The 21,760-nt window shown below is 33.3% G+C and overlaps 1 protein-coding gene across 2 annotated transcripts in view; it reads left to right on the top strand.

Annotated features, from left to right (window-relative positions):
- The window catches only part of HGF (hepatocyte growth factor), a 79,947-nt gene extending 69,052 nt beyond the window's left edge, over positions 1 to 10,895 (top strand). Inside the window, exons 12-18 of one of the 2 annotated variants that reach the window (XM_065884363.1) lie at positions 2,147 to 2,185; positions 3,406 to 3,502; positions 6,007 to 6,081; positions 6,929 to 7,075; positions 7,569 to 7,675; positions 7,797 to 7,942; positions 10,552 to 10,895. In XM_065884363.1, coding sequence (XP_065740435.1) covers positions 2,147 to 2,185; positions 3,406 to 3,502; positions 6,007 to 6,081; positions 6,929 to 7,075; positions 7,569 to 7,675; positions 7,797 to 7,942; positions 10,552 to 10,728 — 788 coding nt within the window. In that variant the 3' untranslated portion in view covers positions 10,729 to 10,895. The remainder of the gene's footprint in view (positions 1 to 2,146; positions 2,186 to 3,405; positions 3,503 to 6,006; positions 6,082 to 6,928; positions 7,076 to 7,568; positions 7,676 to 7,796; positions 7,943 to 10,551) is intronic. The other variant, XM_065884364.1, reaches the window with a different exon arrangement.
- The last annotated feature ends 10,865 nt before the right edge of the window (positions 10,896 to 21,760 follow it).

Below are 21,760 nucleotides of genomic sequence, written 5' to 3'. Positions count from 1 at the left end.
CAGCGTGGAAAAAGGTGTGCTGTTCATAAAGTTTTGAATTTGAGTTGAAACTTTAAGGATCTATTAAAAGAAAGTTTTATTTGTTTTCAGTAAGAGCACATGTTTGGTTCTGAGGCCATATAAACACACACACACACACACACACTCGTACACTTCCATAGGAAAAACTTTTATCATTGACATGTTTTCCTTCTTCAGATTTAAGGTGAATCAATATAAAGTAAGATTTGTATCATATATAGTTGTTCAGATTTGAGTACTCTGGTGGAGAGGTAAAGGAAAAGTAAAAGAGAAGTGAAAATAGTATTTTAAGGTAAAATGGAAAAGGCCTAGAAAGCAGAAGAAACTAGAATGCTTTCAAAAAATTCATAATCTAACCAGCAACCCAGAATCTCTAGAAATCTGATTTTAAGTGGTAATGCAGCTTCTTCTAAATTGTGAGAAATATTGGCTTAGAGGAAAATCTATATATATACTCTTAATTATTAAAGCCCCTAAATGATAAGATCTACACATTTAAAAAAATTTAAATATTTTAGTAAGGTACAATAATGAACAAAATACTTTGTTGACGTTTTAACTTGATGCATAGAAATCGGAAACTTGATATGCAATTAAGAATACAATGAATAGTGTAGTCTTTCTCACCACAAACGATACACAGAATAGATATCTAGTTTTTTATTTTAGAATTTTTATGTAAATAACTTGAGTGGAAAAAGCAATATCCTTGATGTTTTAATGACCACAGTCGGCCTCCATCCTAATTTGTATTGTGAACTAAAACAATGACCTCAGGTGACTCTAAGACAAAACCATCCCCAAGAATAAACTAAAGGGAAAGGGAAATGATGAAATTTGTATGTTCACCTTTACGTTTATTCACTTAAAATATCTAGATCTGGAAAATGGACATAAATAAAAACGCTTTAGCATGTATTAATTTTCTCAAGATTTCCCATAAATAAAAATCAGATTTGCGTCTATTACAAAGGAATCCATATGCCATTTTTGTTTTGTTGCCGGTTTATTTGAGCTCAGGGCACTTCCAGAGACTAACAACCAGCTGGGTCTAAACAATGCCTGACTAAACTCTATGTCATCAGTTCTGGACAGTCACACACTAAATTCCAGGAAATGTACCTCATTCATGACTACTTAAGTATTTTCAAATCCTAGCATCCTCCAAGCCTTTCTCTTGGCAGCAATTAAACCCCACTCAGTAGGGAGGTTGTAAAAAAGTAGTAAGTATGAAATTTTAGTTATAATTTATTGGCAGTTTCTGGTGTTCTTTTTTTAAAATACTTTTCCCCTTACTACCTAGAAAAACCAGTCTGTGAAATATACTAACAAAGCATAATTATATTTGGCTATCCCTCTTTTTCCATGAGTGACCTTGATTTCTATCTTCTCGAATTCTTAAAAAAGTTTTCTGAAACATAGGAAGTTTTAATTATCCTTAACCATAAGTAAAAAAAGTAATTTTCAGAAAAAATATAAATGGGTCAAATTAAAGCTACGTAGTTTATCTATATGAATGGCCCAAATAAACAATAATAAGCATTAGTGCTGTTCGGTGGAATGTTCATTGTGTACGATGTTTGGCATCTTGGGAGAATGAGGCAGCTCCTTGGTGCTAGCAGTGTAATTCAAACTGCCAACATCCATCAAACCACATACCTGATAACCTTCACAGTCATAAAACAGGGCTTTCCTCACATGACCCACTACCAGTAGGTGCATGCTTTCAACTTTGTCTAAAAGTGATACATAATTACTCAAAAGAGTATTACTGCATTTTATTTTTATTTTTTATTTTTTTTTGCGGTACATGGGCCTCTCACTGCTGTGGCCTCTCCCGTTGCGGAGCACAGGCTCCGCGGCCATGGCTCACGGGCCTAGCCGCTCCGCGGCATGTGGGATCTTCCCAGACCGGGGCACGAACCCGTGTCCCCTGCATCGGCAGGCGGACTCTCAACCACTGCGCCAGCAGGGAAGCCCTGCATTTTATTTTTGAATAAAATGTACAGAATTGTAGTAAATTATCCATTTATGGATATTTGGGTTTCAATACACAATTCTGGTTCTATATAACAGAAATATGTATGTAAAAATTATGTATATATATATATATTTGTTTTTACAGGTGAAGGTGATACCACACCTACAATAGTCAATTTAGACCGTAAGTAATCTTTCAAAATAATATATGTGAGTCTCTATGTGTCAGAAGTGATGTCATTATTTTCTTCATAGAAAAATAACTTATTATATAAACTTCCATCATAAAAATAAAATAATCTATTTTATTTCATTTGAACATTTTTTTTCTGTGTGCATGTGTAAAGGTGTTACAAAGGCAACTGCATACTGAATATCAAAATTCAATGCTCTGTCACAAAATATGTTATATTTAACTTTGAAAAAAGCATGTATATTGCTTTTACCCAATTGGGGGCAGAAGGTATCCATTGGACTTTCACCATCCTTTAAATTAAATCAGGATGCTACAGTCAGAAAGAATGAAACCAGAAGGTTGGAAAGTTATGCAGTGTCTTTATCCTGCTCTATCTTTAAAGCTCTTTGCATGCTCTACGAGGCAAAAGATGACACAATCTGAGAGGTTCAGTTAATCCTCAGCTTAAGGAAATCTGTTGGGAGCTGCTTGTATCCGATTTTCACACATTTCTTGGGCTGAAGGAAGTTACTCAAATGTTTTGATTTAAGAGACCACCTGCTGTGTCCCAGGCTGAAGAGCAAATGGAAATCTATTTTAGACCATGGACAAGAGTGGAAAGGATAAGGCAAGGAACACCAAGGAGGGTCAGGAAAAAGTTTACTTCAAAGAATTCTAAATTATATCTTTTGGATATAATGATTTAGACATAATTATGTCATTTGGATAAATTTTCAATTAATATAACTTTGGTAACATGTTGCAAAATGGTTCTACATTCTTACTATACAAATTCATGAGTAATAAACCAAATATAGTTTTTTTTATTTTCACTTAGGCTATTGCTTTTCATTGACATTTAGAAATAAGCACATTTAGAAATAGCATTGTTCCATTTTATGTTGAGGTTGTTAAGGGAAATACAATTAATGTTAGACCTGAAGAACTTGTACCTAGTGAGCAAAGCCACTGTCACTATCATGGTAATGCTGTTGACCTTGAGTTGATTAGTTTTTCTGTGCTACCCATCTACTTAGATGAGGATAGCAAACATTTTGGGCCTGATTTGGCACTGTAGTTACGCTATTTACCTTCTTTTGTCCAAAATGTTCTTCTGACACAATAACAGTAATTACATTTGTGTAGTTACCATTGCAGTAAAGAAAGCTGAAAGGCACGGATTATTTCAAAATGTTTTATCAAAATGTTATGTTTGGTCCTCTTTTTAGATCCTGTAATATCTTGCGCCAAAACAAAACAATTGCGAGTTGTAAATGGGATTCCAACACGAACAAATGTAGGATGGATGGTTAGTTTGAAATACAGGTAATTATTAATAGACACAAATCATACATATCTGGATTATTTGCAAAAGTTATATTCCCAGCAGTATGGCCACGTGTAGTCATGCAGGTTGTGCCCTCCACAAGGCACCTGTATGGGGGGGGCACAAGAGGGGACTAATCACATTCTGCTTGCCAAAAGCCATGGATTTTGCAATTTGTGCCTCCAGAGATGGTGCCATTTTAAATGCTTACAAAGGTCCCATATGTGTTTGCATTGTCCCTGATATGGCACTTCAATTCTCGTAAAGCAAAAGACAACTACACAGAGAACCTACCTATACCTTGATATCACCATATAGTTATAATACTTATGTTATTAATTTCCCAATCTAGTATATTATGAGATTATTTTTAACTTGTCTATGCACAATCATATCAAAAATTTTATATTTGTTTTAAATTTCTGACTTTTTAATTGTCATTCTAATGAAAAATAGCAATAATTTAAAATTCTAGAACATTTCATCATTAAGGAAAAGATTAACAAATTATACTGATAGTTGAACAGTCTTGAAATTATAATATTCAGTGTGGATAAAAAAATTCTTGACATGTCTATTTCTCAATGTTGTAAGGATCAATGCCATGTTCTATGTAAAAATTTTCAAAATATACTGTTATACAAAATTAAGATTAGTAGTTATGTTATAAGAATTAAATATTGAAAACAGGAGTTAGCTTAAAACCTGATCATACAACTTTCTATGTACTACACATATTGTACTGTATGGTCAGAATGTTAAAATATCTTTGTCTATATCTATCTGTATTGGAGCCTCATCATGCAACATACACCAAAGTGCACCTGAATTCTAGCCACATTTTCCCTTGTTTTCAAGACACCCCATGTTTCTCTCTCTGAGCCTTTGTGCTGTGGTTCCCACTGTATGTTGTAGCTTTCTTCCTCTGTATTTTATGCCTGGAAAATCTTTCATTCTTTAAATACCAACTGTAATATCTCCTCTTTTTGGAAACCCTCCCTGTTCCTTTACCTCTAGCCTCCTAGAATAGCAGAAGAATATCCATTTTTTTTAACCATAGCCAAATCACAGTGGCATTAAATTAGAATAGAGACAACTTGAAACTGAAGTGTTTTTTAAATAAGTCAATTCTTAACAAGCATGAAGTTTAAATACTTTGATATATATATGACTTTAGATACCAGGTAGAAGATGGCCTAAAGTTCTCTTTTAGTGTATCTTTCTTCCAAGGAGTAACTCATCAATTTTTATAAATATTTATGTTGATAATTGTAGGGTAGCTGTCCTGGGTGTGTAGTACCGAAATAGATTTATGAAACTCACCATATTAAAGCTGCTGTGCAATATGAAGACTTAATGAAGGCTGTAAAACTGGGGGGGGGGGGTGTTTTATTTTCTTTATTATAGAAAATGTTCCAAGAATCTACATCTTTGAACTAATTAGAGGATCTTTGCAAATCTCATTACTCGAGAAAAAAAAAAAGGCAAATACTTTTCAATTTATTCTTATTCAAAGGAGACTTCCTTTGGAAGTCACCATCCTTGGAGAAGCAGGTGAAACTGTTTTTCATCATATCAGAGTAGTATAAACTTTTTTTAAAAAGTACTTTTCCTTTTAAATGCAAGTTCTTAGTAACAACAGCTGTTTAGCTATTCTTCCAAAACTCACAGAGAGGAATAGAAATTCAAACTCGATATATATTCTTAACCTCCTGTGTGGTACAGGCCATAAATAACTGTGGTCTTAGTCTGGGAATCTTATTCTATTACCCTCTGAAGCACTGAACATCTGTACTCTTTGGAAATGTAAATTGTGAATAGTTGTACTTTTTTCCATGTGTCTGCCAAAAAGTAATGGATTTACAGATTTTGGATACATCAAATAAATGTTCTAGTATTTATTATTCTCTACAAATATTTTATAATTTCCTAGATCTCTCTTGCAAAATTGTTTTGATTTTATAAATAAATGTTATATTGTTGGTCTTAAGCTGAACAAACAAATTACTCAAACTCAGTTATACTCTAAGTTAATATATCAGAACTACATAATGGTAATGGAAGAAGGGAATAGCACATAAATATTATATATGGTTACCACCAGATGGTTTTTAGGTTTTAAATAAGAACTCAAATTTGCAGTTTTCATAATCAAACACTGAATTTAAAATAGGTCTAATTATCCTATATTTGTAGCACATACTTTCTCACACAAGAATAGACACACACACACGTGAACATATGTGTTGGGAATGGATCTTCGTGTGTAGTGACAGGGTTCCTCATACAAAAATAAAGTTGCTTTCATAAAATTGTAATCACATTATGAAAAAAGTTCTAATGCTATAATCATCAAATATCATCCTTCTGATAAAAGGATTACTCATTTTATTCTAGTTGGGTTAATGTCTACATTTTTCTCTCAATGTGTTTAACAAATGGAGCCATAGGTTTTGCATTAATTGCACAGACGTTACTTGTTTCTCTTTCCTCTTTCTCTTAGAAATAAACATATCTGTGGAGGATCATTGATAAAGGAAAGTTGGATTCTTACTGCAAGACAGTGTTTCCCTTCTCGGTAAAGTATTTCTGAAACCAATATTTGTTTTGAGCATTTAAAAATATGTATGGCTTCCATTTAGCTTTTAGGCTTAAGAATGTGTATTCATTTAACAGAGATTCACCAGCATAGGGTGAACAAATTAATTTCTTTTTTTAGATTTAGCTTATAAAATTTACCTTGACTTAATTGATACTTACTTATGGGTACTACTTCTGTTCACCTCTTTCCACGATTGGCACTACTTTCATTTGAGGAAAAATTTGGTAGAATTATGTTAATAATTTTTATCCCAACCTCCTTCTTGCACTGTATATTTCTAGATATTCTTTTTCTGAATTATCAACAAACTTCTCTCAATCCTCACTTCTTTCTTATGTAGAACAAGCCTCAGAATAATACTGAGAATAATTTTCAATGGAAATTAGCCTAAGGAAAAAATAAGGAGGTAGCATTTGTAAGCTTACTCCTTGATTCCCATTAAGGTCACATTGATTTTGTTAGTATAAATATTCAATCCCTATTAACAAACCAAACACACACATTTGAGATAAAAAGGAAAATTTGCAATAAATTATAACTCATGTAATGTGCTTTACCTGAGAATGTTTCATAAATGACCTACTCTCTAGCAAAAATAAGCAAGTTTTCGGAAAAAAAAAGCCATTTAGAATTTCAGCAATTTAAAGGTTCTTCCTGCTTATATGTTCTTGTAGTATTCAGAATCTCCCATAACAAATGTGTTGCTCTTTATTATATTTTAAAGTTTAAATTTAGGTTATTTATCTGCCCTTATAAGCTAATATAATAATATATGTGATTAATATTACATATTTTATTTTTTATATTTTAATTTTTTACATAGAAACAAAGACTTGAAAGATTATGAAGCTTGGCTTGGAATTCATGATGTCCATGGAAGAGGAGATGAGAAACGCAAACAGGTTCTAAATGTTACCCAACTGGTATATGGGCCGGAAGGATCAGATCTGGTATTACTGAAGCTTGCTAGGTGAGTTCCTTTAGATAGTTTCATATTTTTAATATAGAATGGAATTGTTGAAGCTTTTTCTTCAACTATGTTCTTATTCTTTCTCTCTCATGTAGATGTATTATAAAAGCATATGTCACGTGTGTGTGTGTGTGTGTGTGTGTGTGTGTGTGTGTGTGTGTGTGTTCAGAGGCAGAGAGAGGGGCATTTTCAAATTTTTCAAAAGTGAATAAATGAAATTGGACCAACAGTATGATCAGCCTGCTCTAAAACCAAAGGTTAGTGAGCAATTATATGATAACTTTAACAGGTAAAATAATGATTAAAAAAATAGCAGTGACCATTTGTTCTTAAATATTTGTAAGTAAATATTCATTTCTCTACTACCTACTCTGAAGCACAATTGTTTATTCTCTCTAAATGAATCATATTAAACATTCACACTACATTTTAATATGTTAATTTTGTGTGGAATCCAATCAAGGTTACTTACCATTATATTTTCTCTTTTCAGGCCTGCTGTTCTGGATGATTTTGTTAGTACAATTGATTTACCTAATTATGGGTGCACAATTCCTGAAAAAACCACTTGCAGTGTTTATGGCTGGGGCTACACTGGATGTAAGCTATTTTTAGAAAGATAAGGCAATATCATATGTATTTTGTAAAAATATTTTGTATTTCTTTATTTTTCTCACCTTACCCTGCGCTCATTAACTGTACATATTTTGCGTCATTCTAGTGATCAACTCAGATGGTCTATTACGAGTAGCACATCTCTATATTATGGGGAATGAGAAATGCAGCCAATATCATCAAGGGAAGGTGACTCTGAATGAGTCTGAAATATGTGCTGGGGCTGAAAATATTGTATCAGGACCATGCGAGGTAAAAACAGATTTTTACGTAAGGAGTATGTGATGGATGGCATAGTTTCTTGTGTTTATATTTTCTATTTTTCTCAAATGAGAATCATTATAAACCAACCTGTTCTAAGAGAGAGGAATTGAAAAAGATAACCCTTATTATCCTTGTACTTTTTTTTAGCTAAATAGTGAAGCAATCCATGTTTCATTAGCAGCAAACTTAGATGACATTTGTCTCTCAAAAAACAAGAAAAGGATACAGCCAAAACTCTAAGAGAAAGCTGTTCAAATTAGAAGTATCCAATATGCAGTTTGATACAATAGCTTGCAATTTTTCTAATGTTTTTCTAAATGTATCTGATCTTCCCAAATTCTAACTTAACTCTATTAATTTTAATAAGAGATACATGCCTGCTTTTAAACTTTTAAATATGTTTTTGGTTAAGCCAGTGTGTGTGTGTGTGTGTGTGTTTAAACAAATTCTATTTAAAAAACCAAAAGGTCAAAGTTTATGATTTTAAGAGCTTGGACATTTTCATTTGTTAAGCAACTGTTCTTTCCACTTGGCAGTGTTCCTATCCCTGTTTCACATAGACAAGCTGTTAAACTGTTATTTTTGATGTTTTTAAGTTAAAGAATTTAAAAATTGCATTAAAATAATACGATTAAAAACTGATTATGTGTTTATAACCACTTTCAAATCTGGTGTTTTTTCCAGTAAATCAGTATCACTAACATTTTCATCACAAATGAAAATCTACTAGGAGAAAGAATTATTTATTTATCTGTTTGTTTACTTATTACTGAGTTCTGTAAACACCAAGTTTTGAGCTAGACCAGATCTTTGAGATATTTAGAAAGCTTGCACTTATCCCAGCCGTACTGCCATTACTACTTTGACATCTGCTCTTCAGGAATAGCCTATAATCTGGTTTGTCATCTATACATTCTTAGATTCCTAACTTTATCACTGAAAAATTTATCACATAGTTATTTTTATCTATATTTATAATCAATCAAATTGATTCAGCCACTTCTCAAAAATGCACTCATCCTCCAGGATTTTTTTTTTTTTTTTGCATCACTGATATTTGAAACAGGGTAATATAATAATCAAACCAGGGAAATCTAGACACCTAAAAAAGAAATCTCCTAAACATCTGTATAATAGCAATAGCATCACATTTAGTGAAAGTCCCTCAAAATCAATTCTCAAAATGAATTGATTTGAAGAGTTCATATCAGTAATCACTGGTGCATTAATTTAAAAACCAGATTAACAGGGCTTCCCTGGTGGCGCAGTGGTTGAGAGTCCGCCTGCCGATGCAGGGGACATGGGTTCGTACCCCAGTCCGGGAAGATCCCACATGCCGCGGAGCAGCTGGGCCCGTGAGCCATGGCCGCAGAGCCTGCGCATCCGGAGCCTGTGCTCCACAACGGGAGAGGCCACAACAGTGAGAGGCCCGCGTACCGCAAAAAAAAAACAACAAAAAACCAGATTAACACCTGTGGCAGAGTTTATATGAAGTCTCTTTGAATAAACTATTTTCCTTAGTGTTTTATCTTCTATTTCACCCCCACCTTGATTTTCTCTGTCACAGAATGTTAATAGCTCTCTTCTTTCCACCTGTATTACAGAACTAAATTTTGCAGTAGTTTAGTTTTATCTCATCACATCACTACTGGGGGAAAATTAAGATAGTCGGAAGCACTCTTCTAAATACAAAGATGCCAAAAATTAGTCACTGCAATCCTAGGAAGGCTACATGGCACAAAAAAGTGATGCAGCACTTTTTAATGATTATATATAACAATATGTATAAACATATATGTATATAAAAATATACACACGAATCATTTTATCAATCTATTCATCCATCACCTATCTATATATGATGATACAATAGGATTACCATACAAGAAATGCCATGAAATCACAGACTACTTTCCACAAAGGGGAAAAAATATAAATATAACTATATTAACTACTAAGACTAAGTGGAGAAACATTCTTTCTTTCTGCCTGGAAAAGCAATTTCCACATAGTAAACAGAATTATTTTACCACCTACAAGTTTTTATTTAACTGTTAAAATCATTCTGGGGGCAGGATTGAGGGAAAGGAAAAAAATTAGAAATAAGAGAAAACTTAATGTGGGTTAATCCTTAAAACTGTATGATTACAGGTGTGTTTGTGATACGTGTATTTTTCTACATTTTCCAAATTTTCTATATTGAACACACTTTGAACATCAGAAGTAAGTCAAAATAAATATGAAATCTACCTTCTTAAAGAGCTATCAATGGTCACGTGTGAATTAGTCTGCATTCAACAAAGGCAAAAAACACTTTAAAACATGAGTGACTATTTTAGAAAAGACAAGTCATACTTAAATGATAACTACACATGATAGAACACTTTGAACTTTTGTACTTATCTCAGTCCAACAGAAAGACAACCAATGGCCTAGTACATCAATTTTGTGTCTTCATATTTCAATTGAAGTTATTCTCTTGTTTTGCACATATGTATATTTGAGATATAAATCGATACAGGAAATGTTAATGAATTGTCATTTTTATTTCTAAAATAATACTTTGTTGTTGTTATTGTTGCATGTCTTCTTCCTAGGGAGATTATGGTGGCCCACTGGTTTGTGAACAACATAAAATGAGAATGGTTCTTGGTGTCATCGTTCCTGGTCGTGGATGTGCCATTCCAAATCGTCCTGGTATTTTTGTCCGAGTGGCATATTATGCAAAATGGATACACAAAATTATATTAACGTATAAGGTACCACAGTCGTAGCTGATGTAACTGTGTCTGAAGCTTCCAATAATACAACTCTCCTTTACATGAAGATTTCAGAGAACATGGAATTAAAATGTAACTTAAAAAATCCCAAGACAACTACTTGAGTGTCATGTTTGTTAAGATACTCACTAATATTTATGGGTGTTTTCTGTTGTTTCGTTTGTCAGTGTTATTTTGTAAATGTTGAAGTGAATTAAGGTACATGCAAGTGTAGTAACATATCTCCTGAAGATACTTGAATGGATTAAAAAATGCAAAGGTATAACTGCTGGATGCTAAAGATATAATGGAAAAGATCAACTAATCTCTCTCGGCTGCTTTCCAAGGTTAGTTTCTCAATAATAAATAAGCCATAAGTTAAACATTATTTCAACCTCACAAAAACAATTTATATCTTGTGTCCTTAAATTGTAACTCTATATTAAATTATATTACCTTTGATACGCCATACATTATATTTCATTCATTTCTCCTCACCATGTATCCTGTAATACTGGTACATATACTCCTTTATAAACGCATATACCTATACACAAATGCCTGGGTACACATGTGCATGCACTACAGTTCAAATTGTAGTGTATCTAATATAGCCCCTAAATGTTCTGAAATTGTGTACTTATAGTTTTTCCTTAATAAAAATATAAAAAATTCTAAAGACCAGTAGAAATATTAAAGAAAGGTACAAGATAGAAGTGACTAGATCATCCTCCATCCATAATCTGCAGACGACCTCTACTGGTTGGCATGTGAGGTGTGGTCATGACCTACGAAATTAAATAACACCTAACCTAGGTTCTTACATATATTTATTATCCAAGTTATTTTATGTAGTTTCTAATTCTTAAAGAGAAAAGGCTAATATGTGTAGTAGTAGTATTTCTTTCCTTCAAATTTAGGGACAATTATTTATGCAAGATGTTTTTAGATCTTTTTTCCTAAAGTATTTAAAAAATTCTGAGATGACTAATTGAAGTTTAAAAGTGTTTTGGTCTTTAAAATGTATGTAAATATGTTAACTCTAAGACTTGCTACTGTGATTGGCTTCTATCTCACCTTCTTTAAATTAAAAACAATATTTAAGAGGAAAATTTCCATGTCTCCAAAATTTGTAAACAGCTTTTCATCAAATTATGCATTAAAATATATATTGAAGAAAGAAGTCAGAACACTTTTCTCTACCTGGAAATCTTTTAGCCTAATAAAACTTTAGTCAAGTAAAGGGAAAAAAATGTAAAAGGAAAGGAAAGGAACTAGCTTTTCTAAACTCTGTATTCAGTTATTTTTTAAAGTACAGTTAAATCTGCTGAATGAGACATTTTATCAAAAATATCTTCATTTTATCTTTATTTTACATAGATCTTTCCTAATGCATGGGAAATATTCAGATTTTGTATTCTGTATGATAACAACCAAATCATACTTATTGTTGTATTAGTCATGATTAGCTAAAGATCATGTATTTGCCAAGAAATGAAATAACAAAGAGTAATAGGATAGGTCTGAATTTTCACAAAATATTCCTGTATAAAAGTTCTCTAAAAATAATTATTTGAATATTTTGAATCTAGTATTTCCATTTCTCTAATTTGTTTCTTTTGGATGGTCTCAATTAAGGCCAGGGATTCAAATGATGCTCTAAAATCTCCATAAGACAATGTTCAATCTTGAGTAAAACGGTTTTAACTTTACTCAAGAGCTTAGTCCACAGAGTATAGGGCAGCAAATCCAGAAATGTTTTTCCAAATTGTGCCATTTTATTTATTTATTCTCTGTAATAAAGATATGTGCTGGTATCAAGAAACAGTGAAAGCAAAGAGAGATCCAACAAGTTGCTAGTCCATACCAGCTTACCTGATTGTATTTCTCTCTCCCTTGTGTACTATACCATTATAATCAACATACAGAAATTTCAAAGGCATATTGTCTAAATATTAAAGTATTTTTCAGTTTCTTCTTGCTAAATGGCAAAATTTTATTGTCACATATTAATGATATTTGTAAAACATTTACTGAATTGTAATTCTTTTAAATACTCACATTTTAAAATATTTCTTTTATGTCTTTTCCTCTAAATTTCCACAGAGAGATAGGGATGACCTAGATACAAAATGAAGCTAACTTTATAGACATTTTGAACTCAGTGTTTTCCATTTTATTAAAGGGTAAAAACAAGACCACCAATAAACCATCAGACATGTAAAATGCAGTTCTTTCTTTGAGAGTTTCCTTTTAATAGGAGGAGATTGATGGAATTGATAATAAAAGCAAGATGAACAAGACCCATGTTATTTTAGGTGGTACAACAGGGAATAATCATGTCATTTTTCTCTGGTGAAAGATACTATTTCCTGGGCATTCTTTTCTTAATAAACTACAAAAAAAATAAATAATCCAATTTATCTAAAAATCAATTTCGAGTCACGGAAAAAAGATCTTTTAAATTAGAAGTTTTCAACGTTATTTTTATTTTGGCTGTTTGAATAATGGTTATATGCTGTTATAATTGTGGACATTTTCTTATGTCTACCAGGAATAGTAATGTAAAATTAAAATATTTGTCATAATGCCTCTGCCGTGCAGAAGGGATGATAATCCTTTTGTATACTTCTTTAATTTTATTGTAAAATGTGTAATGACTTTTACCTATCTGCTGTGGGCAGGTCCTCAGTACAATGGTTTATATTGAGTCAATCTCTAGTAATAACAGGCTCTTGCTTGCTATCTAAGTGTTTCAAACTATGGGAAATGTGAGACACTGGAAGGCAAGAAAAATAACAATAATGACATGTGATAGCAAAATTGTATTTCACTTATTCCTGTGAATATTTCTTGTTGGTACCAATGGTACTGTACAAAGTGAATGTTATAGCCACAATATTCTCTTGAAAAAAACACTGTCAAGAAATAAGAAATTGCTGTCAGGAATTTTCTTGTTGTTTCTAAACATTTTTTAAAAAGAAATAATGGTTTTGCAATATAGGGATCATGAGGTAAAGAATTTTAGTAAACTCTCATACTAAAAAACTTTTAAATTGACTTGGTCCCAAAAAGAACTACTTTCAATCAATTATATCCCATATTTATAGACAAACTCATTTGAGAAATAAAGTTATTTTAAATGAGATATAGTCTTTATGTGAATAAATTACTTTTCACAATAAAATCCAATAAGAATTTATCTTTCAACGTTCAACTGAATTTTCAGCTAAGAATTCACTAATACAAAAAAAAGATGTTAAAATTCTCTGGACCCTGTAAATCTTGACAGTGTAATTTTAAGTAGGTTCATTTCCATTTGCACAGAAAGTTTCTGTCTTTAGGAAACTGAAAATGGAATACTGTGGATGTTATGACTGTCTTGTGTGTAAATAGGAAATAGATAATCTGCCTATTGAGTGGTATAGCTGGACGCTTACCCAAAAGGGGAACACTGTGGTTATGACGTGTATATACATTTTCTGTAGTTAATAAAGTTGTTATTTTTATAACCATGATTATATTATTATTAATAATAATAAAATATTTTATCAAAATGCTCTCTTTTTCTTATTTTAGTTATATACATGGATATATTTGAATCTGCTCTAGAGCCTAATGCAGAAAACAACAATGATCTCATTGACAGAAATTACATATACTTTGTTGCAAGAAATGTCATGTAACCTGTCTATAGAACTAAGACAAAAAAATATTATTCTATTCCAACTTGTATTTATGGTAATATCAGTGGTCTTCAGTAAACTATTAATCTCTATGCACTTCAATTTCTCCCATTGCAAAATATAATTATTCATTCTTCATATTTGCTAGAGTGGTGCTATGAAATAATTTGCTTATAAATATATATATATAGTGTCCTCATGAATGATCATCTGAATTGCTTTACCATATCACTATATATTACAAAGGGAATTATAATTCAATTAATCAATTTGGAATATATCTTCAAAATATGCATTAAATTCAGAATAAATATGAATCAAATTCACTCATTTCATTCAAATTGGAAGCAAAATTGGAAGAACTAATTATAAACTGATCTAAACAAAAAGAATTCTGTAACACCATTGCCTGTTTCAAGTTACATCATACTGCCTCTCCCTCCAAAACGTTGCTTGGGCTTCCCTGGTGGCACAGCGGTTGAAAGTCCGCCTGACGATGCAGGGGACAGGGCTCGTGCCTCGGTCCGGGAAGATCCCACAGGACGCGGAGCGGCTAGGCCCGTGCGCCATGGCCAATGAGGCTGTGCGTCCGGAGCCTGTGCTCCCGCAACGGGAGAGGCCACAACAGTGAGAGGCCCGCGTACCGCAAAAGAAAAAAAAAAAAAACGTTGCTCTACTAATTTTTCTGGCATAGATACTTATCTCAAGTGATGATTAATGTATCTAATTCTAGAGCCCATTATAAAATACTTAATCTTCTTGATGATTATGGTCCAAGCAGAATATATGTACTCAATCTTTTTCGGTGTCAGTAAGAATATTTCAAATGTATATCCTGTTCGATTTTTCTAAATTTTGATTTTTTTACACTCTTTTCTAAAACTCCATTCTATCCTAAACCTATACTGTGCTATTTCCCCAATGATCCCTTACCCACCCCCACTAACCCAGCAACAACATTAGTTTTTTCTCTGTATTTATGACTGTTTCTGTTTTATTATGATTGCTCATTTATCTTTTTTTTAGAGTCAACATATAAGTGAAATCATACAGCATTTGTCTTTCTCTATCTGACTTATTTCACTTAGCACAATACCCTCAGGGTCTAACCATGTTGTTGCAAAAGGAAAGATTTCATTCCTTTTTTTACAGCTGAGTAATATTCAATGGTATATATTTACGATTTCTTCTTTATCCATTCATCTATCCATGGGCACTTAGGTGGCTTCCATATCTTGTCTATTGTGAATAATGCTATAATGAACATAGGGGTGCATATTTTTTTGAATTAATGTTTTCATTTTATTTGGATATATACCCAAGAGTGGAATTGCTGGATCGTATGTTAATTCTGTTTTTAATATTTTGAGGAACCTCCACAGTTTTCCATGATGGCTGTAAAAACTTACATTCCCACCAACGGTGCATGGGTGTTCCCTTTTATTCACATTCTTGGCAAGTCTTGTTATATATAATCATTCTGAAAATGGACATTTTGACAGGTGTGAGGTGCTATCTCAATGTAGTTTTGATTTGCATTTTCCTGATGCTTAGTGATATTGAGCATCTTTTCATGTGCCTGTTGGACGTCTTCTTTGGAGAAATGTCTATTCAGGTCCTCTGCCATTTTTTAATCAGGTTGTTTTTCTGATGTTGAGTTGAATGAGTTCTCTATATAGTTTGGATTTTAACCCCTTATCAGATACATCATTTCCAAATATCTTCTCCTATTCAGTTGGCCTTTTCATTTTGTTGATAGTTTACTTCACTGTGCCAAAGCCTTTTAGTTTGATGGAGTACCGTTTGTTTATTTTTGCTTCTGTTTCCCTTGAGGACATATCAAAAAATATTGCTAAGATCCATGTGAAAGACACACTGCCTATGTTTTCTTCTAGAAGTTTTACGGTTTCAGGCCTATGTTTAAGTCTTTAATCCATTTTCAGTTTATTTTTGTACATGATGTGAGAAAGTAGTCCAGTTTCATTCTTTGGCATATAGCTGTCCAGTTTACCCAACACCATTTATTGAAGGGGCTGCTCTTGCTTCCTTTGTCATTGATTAATTGACCATATAAGACTGGGTCACCTCCACTCAGCTTAAGCTCCTTGGAGACATCAGCAATGTCTTTTTTTTTTTTTTAAACATCTATATTGGAGTATAATTGCTTTGCAATGGTGTGTTAGTTTCTGCTTTATAACAAAGTGAATCAGCTATACATATACATATATCCCCATATCTTCTCTCTCTTGCGTCTCCCTCCCACCCTCCCTATCCCACCCCTCTAGGTGGTCACAAAGCACCCAGCTGATCTCCCTGTGCTGTGCGGCTGCTTCCCACTAGCAATCTATTTTACGTTTGGTAGTGTATATATGTCCATGCCACTCTCTCATTTTGTCCCAGCTTACCCTTCCCTCTCACTGTGTCCTCAAGTCCATTCTCTACATCTGTGTCTTTATTCCTGTCCTGCCCCTAGGTTCTTCAGAACAATTTTTTTTTTTCAGATTCCATATATATGTGTTAGCATACAGTATTTGTTTTTCTCTTTCTGACTTACTTCACTCTATATGAGAGACTCTAGGTCCACCAACCTCACTACAAATAACTCAATTTCATTTCTTTTTATGGCTGAGTAATATTCCATTGTATATATGTGCCACATCTTCTTTATCCATTCACCTGTCGATGTACACTTAGGTATCAGCAATGTCTTGTTATTAATATTTGTATATTCGTTATTTTGCACAGTGCTTACACATAATACCCAATATATATTTTATAATTATTAATATTCTATAATCCATCCTCTTTTTGAGGGCCTATCAGCATTATCCAGAGATTTTGTAGTGTTTGTAAAACTTGTGCAACTCTCACTGAAGGTTAAGAAACTGGGGTTTTATATTTAACTGCATTATTTAGATTTGAATTAGTAAGTGGGACTATTTAAAAATAGTTTATTGCACTTCACACACTAGAACATACAGCTGGAAAAGAGAGGAATTATTAACTTTAAGAGTTTTTACATTTGTAAATGTAGTTATTAAAATAAAAATGGAAAACTAGATTTTAGTTTGCCAATGGATACAGGTATTTACTTCATACAACCTAATATAATGTTGATTATGTTGGTGAATATTTTACTGTCTGATTTTCGTTTATGAAGCCTTGATGTCATAACTTTTAGGGGAAAAGGATTATGTCAATTACTGCAAAAAAATTCTGATTCAACAATAGTCCACTCAATACTTATGTGCAAATATGCCATCTGCTGTGCACTGAGAAGTTTCACAATATTGTTACTTAATTAGCAAAGGATTTTCATTTGATGAGCTTTCTTAATTGAGACAAATCTACTCAGGTAATATGTTACAATAAAATGAAATGGAGAAAAAGCAGATAAGGATTTTTGTGTTTCTTTTCCATATATTTTTAGCACTTTGCAAGATATTGTCTACTTTTCAGATATCTTATTTTTTAGGTGGCTAAAATCCAAATGCAATGACAGTATGGAATATAAGACTATACCCTAAAACTTTGTTTTCTATAAAAGAATAATAATAAAATATCTAAAAAGTGGAAATTTGACACCATGGAATGATAAAAGTTAATTAGTTCTCTTTAAAGTAGAGAAGAGAAGGTGCACATAGGATTTAACATCTTCCTTTGGCTGTTCAGAGTCACTCTGAGAGGAAATAAATGCTTAGATTTTTCTGATTAAGAAAGTAAGAATTTGGGAAAAGTAAGATTGATATTTCTGTCAGACAGTTTGAGTATCAGGTAGAACTCCCTACTTCTGAAGACTATAGAATACAAAAATGAATAAGAAAACTGAGAACCTCTTAACTATGGACATTTCTTAACATAGGGAATATTTCATCATTGACTTGGGTAAGCTTTACCCAAACTGATCTGTCATGGACCACCACTCTGCAGGACACTAAAAGCTGTGCTGAGAATAAAGTGTTTGGGGCTTGAACAAGTTTTAGAGATGCTGGGATGCGTTTTTTTTTTTTTAACATCTTTAGTGGAGTATAATTGCTTTACAATGGCGTGTTAGTTTCTGCTGTATCACAAAGTGAGTCAGCTATACATATACATATATCCCCATATCCCCTCCCTCTTGCGTCTCCCTACCACCTTCCCTATCCCACCCCTCTAGGTTGACACAAAGCACTGAGCTGATCTCCCTGTGCTATGCGGCTGCTTCCCACTAGCTATCTATTTTACATTTGGTAGTATATATATGTCCATGCCACTCTCTCACTTTGTCCCAGCTTACCCTTCCCCCTCCCCGTGTCCTCAAGTCCATTCTCTATGTCTGCGTCTTTATTCCTGTCCTGCCCCTAGGTTCTTCAGAACCTTTTTTTTTTTTTTTTTTAGATTCCATATATGTGTTAGCATACGGTATTTGTTTTTCATCTAAAGCATTATTCTTTACTATCCCCTTTCCTTCTTAGTCACAATCATTTGTATTTCCTAAATCCACTTGTAAAAACTAAATATAATGAGTCAACCTAAACTTAACAAACACAGAGTATGAGTATAGATTGTCTACATTCACAGTCAATGTCCCATTTTTATTCTCTCATCTTCTCTATTCCTTTTTCACTTGCTGCCTCCCTCGATTGCATCTTACCTGTGACCCAACAGGGAAAAACAAAATTCTCAATATATTAATGTTGCTCTGTAAAATATTACAACCCTCTTCTCACCTTCAAGGGCTTTAGCATCTTCTCCTCTGCCATAACATACAAGTGAACTTGGCTGGACCTTCAGCAAGACTGCACAACAGGAAAGAACTGAGGTATCAAATGGAGGCACAAAGGCAAAAGTTCAACTGTCCCCTTGACATCACTACTTGGATGTGCTCTCACCATCTGAATTGAATGCATCCAAAACTAAACGCTACTCCCTCTTTTCCCCTCAATCTTCTTTTCAATAAAAGACACATCAGTCTGGTTTGCACAAACTACAGTCTAGAAAGACACTTTTTACCTATTGGCCTATGAATGTCTATATGAACTGTCCTTGACTGTTTAACTCATCCATTACCTCTTTTCCTTTTGTCCACTGTATTTCAGCTATACCAGACTCTTTCCATTATGGGAGTAGGCTAAACTCTTTACTTCCTCAAAGCCTATGCATCTGCTATTCTTTCTGCCTGGGATTACCCCCCACCCACCAGTTTTTGCCTGACTAATGCCAACTTCATCCTTCAGCTTAAATGTCACAAATTATCCCCACCCCCACTCCTGACCCAGTTACACATCTTAAAGTATGATGCACTTCTATTTCAGAACACTTATCTCAGTTAATTAAATTGTTATTTGCATAGTCTCTCCTACTAGATTGTAAGCTCCATGAGAACATGGGCTAGATTTAAATTCTTCACACGTTTACCTTCAGTACCAGCTAAGTACTACATAATAAATATTTTTTAAGTCAATGTATCAGTAATTATCTGCTTGCAGGATATTTTATTTTTCATTCAACTCCAAAATACAATCTCTTTATAATTTCTAAATTTTGTTTGCTATTAAAATAGTAACATCCCCAAATTGCTTCAGTTGTAGTGTTGGGGAGGTTGTTTCTACTGGCCTGTCATACACTTCTGTTTCATGTCAGCACATATTTATTGATCACCTACTACGATAGGGCTAGGTGCTGGGAATACAATAGTGAATAAATAAAACTTGGTCTCTACCTTGATTCTAAATACAGGCACGTCTGGGAGATAAGCATAAAACAAGAACCTGAAAGTGTTAACTGAGAAGTGTGAATAACTTCTGGAGCATATGGTAAGATTTCACTGAGCTTTTTGCTCATCTTCCTCTATACTGTTGTAGCTTTAAATCCTGCTAATTTGAATATTAGCTTTTTCTATTTTATGAACATTTCCATCATTGCATTACTAATCATTATTTTTTTATGCAAAACTTCAGAAGAATTTTATTGGATTTATAATTGTACTCATTGAGCATAGGGGTGATATTGCAAATTTTATTCTAACTTTTTTTGGGGGGGGCTGCGTTGGCTCTTCGTTGCTATGCATGGGCTTTCTCTAGTTGCAGCGAGCGGGGGCTACTCTTTCTTGTGGTATGTGTGGCTTCTCTTGCATTACTAATTATTTAACTAAGTTTACAGTTCCTTTTCTTTCATCTTTCCCCTTTTTATTCAGTTTTCCAGGTTCCTAATCTTTTAAATTCTGCCCCCTTTTCCTTACATTCCTTACTCTTATGACACTTTTGGTAGACTCAGAGAGGTTTATGCATTTATTATCAAGGAAATAATGTAAGTTCTCAAAGGGAGAGAACACTAACAATATTTAGAGATGAAATTATAAAGGTTTCTTTTGCTAGCGCAAGACTGATAAATGTTTTATCATGATAAGTGTTTAATTATATTTGAAGATGATATAATAACAATAAATAATGTTTATTCTGTGCTTTCTATTTGCCAGACTCTGTTTTCTCTCATTTAATCATCATTACAAAGTTATATAGGCAGGTTCTATATTCATTTTAGAGAAAAGGAAGTGTTCAAGTAACTTGTAATAAGAAGATACTTATGGGCAGATTTTCAATACTAATTCTGCTTGACTCTTTCACTCTAGCCTGTCTAATGTGTATTTAATTTAATTATTTTCCAGCGAAGGAGGGCAAAGGGGGAAACTCTTGTTTAAACAAGAAAACGCTGCCATCATCTGGGAACTATATGAGCAAAAAGCTATTCAGGGGTCAAATTGCTTTTCAAGCAGGCCTTGCCCAAAGCTCTGTGAGGCATCAGCTAAAGGAGCATGGCCTCCTCACCTTTAAATATGAATGGCTAAAATATGAGTTGCTTGTAATGCTAATTACGATGGAGCTGAAGGTCAGTGGGGTAAGGAGCTAGTTCAGCAGGGGAGGTTTCTTTATCTTTGATGGGGGAGGTGGATATAGCTATTGACAAAAAAAGTACAACAGCCTTGTGAGATACAAATAGAAGGAGCCATAGAGAAACAGGTAGTGGTAAAAATTCAAAGGGGCCCCAATGGGTAAAAAGAACTCAGAATTTATTTTGAAGCAAAGAAAAGTAGTAATGGTGCTTGTCCTTTACTGCAGATATCAGAGGGTGTTATATGAAAGAGGGAAAAACCCTCAAAGGAAATTATAATCTTTTACAAAGGGCCACTGCGGTCCTGGGAAAAACTTGATTTAATATTTATTTTTTGCATTATACTCCATGAAACCATAGACTCTGATAGCTGCAAAGGCTGTCAATTTACAGAGAAAAAAAAAGAGAAAAGTGTAATTACTTATCTAGGGTCACACATCTAGAGGCAAAGCCTATCCCGGAAACAAAATCTACTCCTTTTTAAAATTAAA

Source organism: Phocoena phocoena, chromosome 9 (genome assembly GCF_963924675.1).
Source record: "Phocoena phocoena chromosome 9, mPhoPho1.1, whole genome shotgun sequence".
Taxonomy (NCBI): domain Eukaryota; kingdom Metazoa; phylum Chordata; class Mammalia; order Artiodactyla; family Phocoenidae; genus Phocoena; species Phocoena phocoena.
Note: the sequence above shows the minus strand (reverse complement) of the source record. Positions and strands in the feature narration are given on the sequence as shown.